The sequence below is a fragment of the Neopsephotus bourkii genome, unplaced genomic scaffold (genome assembly GCF_033783945.1).
Source record: "Neopsephotus bourkii isolate Nb327-2 ecotype Australia unplaced genomic scaffold, CSIRO-AGI_Nbou_v1 NB_126, whole genome shotgun sequence".
Classification (NCBI taxonomy): domain Eukaryota; kingdom Metazoa; phylum Chordata; class Aves; order Psittaciformes; family Psittacidae; genus Neopsephotus; species Neopsephotus bourkii.
This window is the reverse complement of record NW_026900643.1, coordinates 1,126,283-1,134,349: the sequence shown is the minus strand read 5'-3', so window position 1 is coordinate 1,134,349 and position 8,067 is coordinate 1,126,283. Positions and strand designations below refer to the sequence as shown.

The window sequence follows — 8,067 nt, the reverse complement described above, 5'->3', positions numbered from 1 at the left end:
CTGCATGCTGCCCCTGTGCAGTGCCAGGGGAAATGAAAACCTGGGCAAGAGCAGCCACAGAGAATAGAGCTGTTTGTTGCTGGGCTCTCCTCACTTAACTCAAAGGCTTGGGTCAAAGTGTGGTATCTTGCGTACAAATACATATGTCCCTTGAATCCATGGTGAAAAATGCTGCTCCGAGTTGACTTTGCTCAGCCAGTGTCTCGTGTATTCTAAAATGTATCTGAGAAAGTCAAGTCCAGCCAGTACCTGGTACAGAAGGAAATGTTCCACAGTCTCTATTTGGCAGGAATAAGGCAAATATTAAAATATCAACAAGGGATGTGCCAGTAAAGCAAATCCATCAGCGGTTGTCTTGGATAAATGGCAATTAGAAAAGTGAGCGGGAGTAAGTAACAGCATAGTGAGGATGTTATCAGGATAGACTGATGTTGCATTTTTCTAAGCGAAAAATTACACTTGCAGCCAAGCTAACACCAGCTCAGAACATGGTGTTGTATGAATATATGTATGAGATTGCTGGGGTTTCGTTGAACTTATTTTTAGGGATGAGGGGTTTTTGTTGTTGTTTATTTACTTCTAGTTTGGTATTTTCTCATTTGTTATTCTCTGCTTGTCAGAGTGAAGAGCTCTGCTATATCAATTTTATAAACATTACCTTATAAATTTAAAGACTTTGAACTATCAGTATTTTGTTTCTGCCGGAGCTGTGTCTAATCCAGACACATACAAATTCAGAAGCCTAACAGACTTTTTTCACTGTGCAGTCTTAACAGGGTGAAAATATATTGGTGTGTGCCAGCTTTTCTTATTCAAAACAAACCACTGTGCTTTTCTTTCATTATTACCATGGTGTTTCCACAGTGGTATTTACTCACTTCAGGAGTTCAGCCATCCTTCTCCATGGCACTCTGACACAAGCAATTTGAATTTCAGAGACTGGCATTCAGCCCCAACTGAGCCTACAGCTGGTGCCACAGAATCATCAGTGATGACACGCTTTGCCTTTGATTTCTGTAGTCGATGAAGAACTTCCTTCATCTGGAATTGGGCCTCTCTGCTACTTCTGCAAATTAAATCAACATTGCAAAAGCATAGGCCCATACAGTGTGACCTTTAGAAAGTATCTCACCTGCCTGATACGTGAAGTGATTTGAAACATATGCATGCAATGTGCTTTAAAGGGGGCTAATGCATTTAGCAGTAGCAATAAAGTCACCTCCTGAGCGAAAAATTCACTGGGGCAGCAAGAATATGTTACCTTATTATGTATTTGAAGGTACAGTAACACCAAGGTTCATTTTCAGAGGAGCAGATTTTAACAGTACACTTCAGAAGGTAAAGAATCTTCTCCAGAAGTTGTTTCTTGTTCTATCTACAGCCTGCCAAAACCAGTTTTTCCTGTAAAAGGAACAATTGTGTCAGGTAAGTGATACCTCTGCTCTGTCCTTGCTGCCAGGATAGTCATAACTGTGTTTAGCTCCTCATCATGAACAGCTTGAGACTACAAAAACAGTCCTACATCTATAGAGACAAGACCTATGTAGTAAGAAAGGTGATTGATAGGTTTCTGTGGAGCTCAGAGTGAAGGTAGAACATGAGTCCCAAATCTTTTCCTGTTTCCTTTTCCGTCTCTCTTCCCACCCACCAGCCCATGGAGGAACAGAGCCATAACACCTTGCTTCAGCCAGATTACATCTGCTGCACTCTGGCTGAGGCAACCCAGGAGCAACAGCCTTGTGACTGGTTTTGTGACTACACAGCTCAGGTGGTAGCTTGAGGCTCTGCACACACCACAGCAGTTCAGCCATGACAACAGTGTATCAATTCCTGGGATGCTGCAGCTGGCGCCAGGACTAGCTTTAATAGCTGGTAAATAGTGAGGTTTTGTAAGGGCTCTACCTCATGTTCAGAGAGCACATGTGGTGCTCCAGCACTGCTGCCTCCTCTGCTCTGCTCCCATGAGAGAGGTAGGAGGGAACATGTGCCATCCTCTTGGCCATTAAGGCCACAGCCCAGCATCACTGTGGGCGCAAGTGTGGCATTGATGTGTGCCTGTATCTTCAGCCTCTCCTGAGAGGATTTCACTCACTAGGGAGCTAGTGACAGCTGTAGCTTAAACTGGGGCATCATCATAAGAGTTTGGCTACCAGAGTCCTAAATATCTCCCACTGTATCTCCATCCTCAAATCATGATTCTAACATCAGCAGAGATCTTGCTAACATCCATTTACATTTTGGGAGCAGAATAGTCCTCTGGGTGCTGATCAGTGAGGGTCTGACTGGCAGTCCTTCCTGGTACATAAGCCCTGTAATTTGCCAGAACTCCCTCCTGGGGTTCTGTCCATGTCTGTAAACAACACGCTCCAAGGACATATTAACCACTTTCCTGCAACATTCACTGCAGCAGAAAGAAACTGACTCAAAACAGCTCCTCAAACAACAAACTTGCTCTCACAATCAGTCTGCACTAGTGATATTTTAAACAGCTTTTTGAAATGCATGCAATGGAAGTCTCCCAGAGGAATGGCAGAGGAACAGCCTTAAAGGGATTCCCTACCCAGATCACATCACTCCAGAGGAGGCATGAACATTAAGAGAAAATGACAGCAATGGCTTGTGATAAGAGTCAGGAAATGTGCCAGTAACACGCAGGCAAAAAGGTTCCCACTTCAGGAAGAAACCCGTAACTTCCACAGTGACCTAACCTGTAACCTATTCTTTTGGTAGGACATATAACTGATTTGCAGAGTACCAATGGGTATTTCCAAGTCCTCCAGCACTTTTAAACACTGAAGTATCCTAGTTACGTTCTGTATGGTTAATTGCATTTTCTCTGCACCTCTCATAGCTGCCTGTAGAACTTCTCCACTTTTCAAACATGTCCTGACATGCCCAACTCCAGAGACTATCACTGTACTTCACCACAACTTTGAGTCTTTCACACAACCCCAGCCCTGCAGAGACTGAGTGACTTTTAATTTATGTGTGGTCAGTAATCCCACTGATGTCTAACAATTGCTGTAGAATTATATGAACCTCAAAGGCTTTGCAGGAACAAAGCTTCAGATAAGATATTAATGCCACCTCCTGTTGTGGTTGTAATTTGCATCAATTCATGAAGTTTCCTTTTTTCCTACTTCCATAAAATCAAAGAATGGTTTGTGTTGGAATAGACCTTGAGCTCATCCAGTCCTGCCATGGGCAGGGACACCTTCCACTAGACCAGGTTGCTCCAGGCTCCATCCAGCCTGGTCTTGAACACTGCCAGGGATGGGGCAGCCACAGCTTCTCTGGGCACAGCTTCCCTGTGCCAGGGCCTCACCACCCTCACAGTGAACTTAATGTTTTTTTTAACTTTCCCCTACACACACAGGACAGCATTTTAGCCCACCTGGATTCTCTGCAGGTCAATGATAGTCCTGCTCCTAGGGAGGCCTCCTTACCTGACTCCTCTACCTGTTTTCACAAAATGAGGAGGGCCTTAATTCTCCCCTATTAATTGTCCAAGAAACTCAAGAGTTACCACAGGCAGAGAAGGCTCTTATGGACAGGGAAGCACAGAGACACCTTCCTATAGGATCCATGCTGTGGCCCATGCTTTTTCTCTCAACAAATGTTCTCTAGTATCTCCCACCTAAATTTACCTGTATAATGAGTTTCTGTTTCAGCTGGTGCCTCTACACCATGACACTTCCAGGAGTTAGATATGAAGACACAGAAGCAGCTGTCCCGTCTCTTCCCCTGTTGGGGTGTATGGGTCAGTGTGCCATGCTCCAGTGCTGAGCTGGACTGAGGTCTCCTTGCTCCCCTGCACTTCAGTGACCATTCATCCACTCCTGCCCTGTCCCACTCATCATCTGCTCTGGAATCATTAACACAAACCCAGACTTTAACCCTGGAACTGAAGTTCGGCAGAAGAGAAGGCATGAAGGGCTACGAGTGACAGGCAGAGCCTGGCCACAGCCGAGTGCACCGAGTCCGGAGTACCTGCCTGGGGAGTGCTCAACCTCCCCTTGCACGTGTAATCCCTGAGGTGAGCCGTAGTTTTAGAGGGAGCGGGTTTGTTTCTTCTTTTTCCAAGCGCAATGCACTGCCCACAGCAACACCGGCTGGGAGAGCAGCCTGGCAGCGGCTTGAGGGGATCACTGGGGATTCCACCCGGGGCCGCGGCTCGGCTCCCCCACAGTTGCGACGGGAGGTGCCGCGCCCGCCTTCCTCAACGCTCCCCCGCAGGGCCGTAATGTGCCGCGGGACGGCGCTCTCCCCGGCGGGCTGGCGGCGCGGCGCGGCGCTGACGCCATCGCAGTGCGCGGCGACAGCAGCGAGTGGTGGTCAATGGCCGCAGCGGAGCCGGCGGCGAGGAAGCGGCGGCCCAAGGGGCACTTCGCGGCAGGGCGGGCCAAGAGGCCCCGCGGCGGCGGGAGGCAGCTGGAGGCCGGCATGCGCGGCATCCTCATCACCTGCAACATGAACGAGCGCAAGTGCGTGGGGGAGGCCTACAGCCTCCTCGGCGAGTACGGGGACCTGCTGTACGGGCCTGAACAGGTGCGTGCGGGCGGGACCGGCCGGGCCGTCGGGGCTGGGAGGGAGATGGCCCTGACACCGGGGAGTGCGGCATCGGCCGCTCCGCTGCTGCCCGCGGCCTGGCAGCGATGACCCTGCGGGGCGGGGAGGGCAGTGCCTGGAGCCTTCTCTGTGTAAACCCCCATGTTTGTGTTCACCGCACACGAAAACGCCGGTTTCTGGCATCAACCCCCAGTGCAGCCCCTCGGGTTGAGAGGATAAAAAGTCCTTGCTCATCACCTCCAGGCCCCAGGCCATGCTGGCGGCTTTTGTGTGCGCTGCTGCTCAGTACTCACCAAACGAGACGTGCGGTGTGTTGTGAAGTTTTCAGATCACGAGGAGCGGCTGTCTGGGAGTGAGAGGGAGGAGGATGAGGATGATGTTGAGGCAGCCCTGAAGAAGGAGGTCGGCCAGATCCGTGCCTCGACAGAGCAGAAACTGCGGCGGTTCCAGTCGGTGGAGAGTGGTGCTAATAACGTGGTCTTCATCAGAACCCAGGGCATTGGTAGGACATCAGCTGATCATATGTAATGCTGTGGGGCAAACTACACTGAACAGTGCTAGTAAAAAGCCACAGAGCATGACTTCCAAGAAACCAAACACAGGGTTTCCCTCTCCTTTTCGCATAGCCCCTGACTTTTGTCACTAGCAGAGTTGCTAAAGGTAGAGGAATCTACATTGACAAAATAATCCCTGATTATCCAGTTTTGGTATAGTAAAAAAACTACACAAAAGGGTTTGAGACTGACAGCAACGCAGCTTAGTGTTTCCCCAGTTTGTTACTTAGAGGGGTCAGGAAGGGAGAAAATGCCTTCAATTTGTTTCTCATACCTAGCTGTTTTTCTTGTAGAACCTGAGAACCTGGTGCACCATATATTAAAGGATATGCATGCCACTAAAAAGAAGAAAACAAGAGTCATCCTGAGGATGCTGCCCATTTCTGGGACTTGCAAGGCTTTTATGGAGGATATGAAAAAGTATACTGAAACATTTTTTGAGCCTTGGTTTAAAGCCCCTAATAAGGGTACTTTTCAGATTGTTTACAAAGCTCGTAATAACAGTCACATGAGTAGGGAAGAAGTAATTAAGGAATTAGCAGGTATGTATGGATTTCTCACAAAACTGAGAACAAGTACATAAGCAGTCCACAACTGCATGCATAACATAGGTCAGATTATTACAAGTGGTCTTAATGGGCACACACACTTGTTGCTTAAAATCTTTATGTTGAATTACAAAAGCTTCTCTAAGACTTTAAAAAAAAAAAACTTGACATCAGTATTCCTTGCTGGTGTTAATGTCTCAAGAGACAACAAGCAGAAACAAGTCCAGTGTTTGGAGTGTTAGTTACATGTGCTCGGAAATGAATGCTGTCAGGCTTTCTCTCTGAATGCTATGTTGAAATAATGTGTTACTATTTCCATTGAATATGTGACTCATAAAATAGCTCCACCTTACTCTAGTATTTTGTTTGTTGGTAATTGCAGTGGGACAGTTTTTCAATTATGCTGGTATATTCTAAGTCCTGCTCCATTCGGCTATTTTAAGCAATTACAAAAACAAGTAGTTGGTTACAATTAAGGGGCATGTTGCTTTCTCTCAGCTTTTCTCTTTTCATTAGGGTGTGTTTACTGAAACAGTTTTCCCAGCATCCTTTAAACTACATCTTGTTTTACAGGAATTGTGGGCAGCCTCAATCCAGAAAACAAAGTCGACCTTAATAACCCACAATATACAATTGTGGTGGAAATAATAAAAACCGTCTGTTGCTTGAGTGTGGTGAGAGACTATGTCCTGTTCAGAAAATACAATCTACAGGAGGTGGTGAAGAGCAACAAAGAAGACAAACAACAAAACCCATCAAGTCTGACAGAAGAACAGAACTCCAAGGTAGTAAAATCAGAAGCTGAGGGGGAGGAGAAAAGCTCAGAAGAAGTAAAACTAGAGAACAAGAATCAAGGTGAAACAGAAGCTGAGCCCAAGGGGAATGATACGCTGGCAGTGTAAAAAGAGTGACAGAAGGGAAAGATAAACACAATCCAAAATAAGAGTTGCCCTAGAGTTCTGAAAGGGTGTTTTTAAAGAGGAGAGTGGTTTTGTTTTGAAGTCTTGTTTTTAAAATCCACATGTGTAAGAATTCAATGCTTGTTGCAGGTGGAGCTGACATTACAACATATGCAAGAGTGCTCACCTTCCTGGTGAAGCTTGCTGTCATTCTTTTACAGCTTTGTTCTGCAATGCCTTTACGTAGTACAAAAAGCAGGAGTGTGTGCATGGCATATGTAAATGTGGCCATCCTGACATACATTGACTCTCCTTTGTTATATCTGATGGCTACAGAAGTGAAAAGGCAGTGCAGAGTCAGCTCTATCAGGAAGTATTGATGAAAGTGAGAGATCTGAAAAAGACAGTTGATTACAGAGTGGTTTTAAGGATGTGGTCTGACAACTTGTGTGACTGCAGAACTCATACAGTTTTCTGTGTGAACAACAGAATGAGCTAAATCTGATCATTTCTGGTATGATGGAGGGTTATATACATATATATGTATATATACAGACACATTGATCTACAAGGATATGCTAAGTCTTGAAAGTAAATGGGAAGAACTGCTATCATCAAAATACTTGAATATTATGAGACTATTTACAGTAATAGATTTGACTGTTCTAGGACAGTAGAAGTATAGTGCAGGCATTGCAGATGGTTTTAGCAAAAACTACATGTGTTTACATTAGCTGTGTATACAGCAGTTACTGGTTTGTAAGAAATGTTGTAGTCGCTGAACAGACTCCTGAGTAATTTCCTGCAGCAGCCTTTGCTGCTCTTTCCAAAGGCTTAATCCTTGGGGGTGTTTATGAAGTCTTTTTTTGTTTTGTTTTTATTTTTTATTTACGTCTCAAAACTCGAATTTAAATACTGCTTGGGAACTTCTTATGAAAGAAGCTTCCATTCGACTATACTGGATAAAGGGAATTAAGCTTATTTTTTGGTACAGTTTTAGCCTTACGGTATTAATTTTGTTTCAGATTGAAAGTAATGTTAGTGAGTCTGTCTGTTGCCTGTTTGTTACAGCAGCTCTTTTGATATCCCAGTGACTTAAAAAACAACCAAAGCCAGTGCATCTATAACTTGCTTTCCAATAGGGTTCTGAGTATGCTTCCTGTACAACTGTCTAGCTTCAGTATTTAATTTCTGGCATAAAAGCTTGTGGGTTGCCAGTGGGAAAAGACTCATCTTGAAGAACACGGCTTGTTACTTGTCTTGGTTTAATGAAAAGGATTTGTAAAAGTCTCTCAACAGTGTTGAATTTGTATTTTCCTCTTCTCAAAATTCTTTCAGAAGCTGGAAAATTAAGACAGCTCTTTTCCCCAGTCCTCTTTCCCTTACCACCCATTTATTAAAACTCTGCTTTCTTACCTCCATCAGTGTTTTCTTTAAATTTTAAAGCTGCTTTTATGTGAATTAAAACTAGCAATGTTTGGATAACACAGAGGAAGG

At 45.1% G+C, this 8,067-nt stretch overlaps 1 protein-coding gene across 1 annotated transcript; it reads left to right on the top strand.

The window, feature by feature from the left end:
• Positions 1–4,298: 4,298 nt before the first annotated feature.
• Positions 4,299–7,991, top strand: THUMPD1 (THUMP domain containing 1). Its single transcript, XM_061367132.1, has 4 exons — positions 4,299–4,548; positions 4,891–5,071; positions 5,417–5,665; positions 6,245–7,991. Exons 1-4 carry the CDS (start codon positions 4,339–4,341, stop codon positions 6,571–6,573), a joined length of 969 nt encoding a protein of 322 aa, XP_061223116.1. The 5' UTR covers positions 4,299–4,338; the 3' UTR covers positions 6,574–7,991.
• Positions 7,992–8,067: the final 76 nt, after the last annotated feature.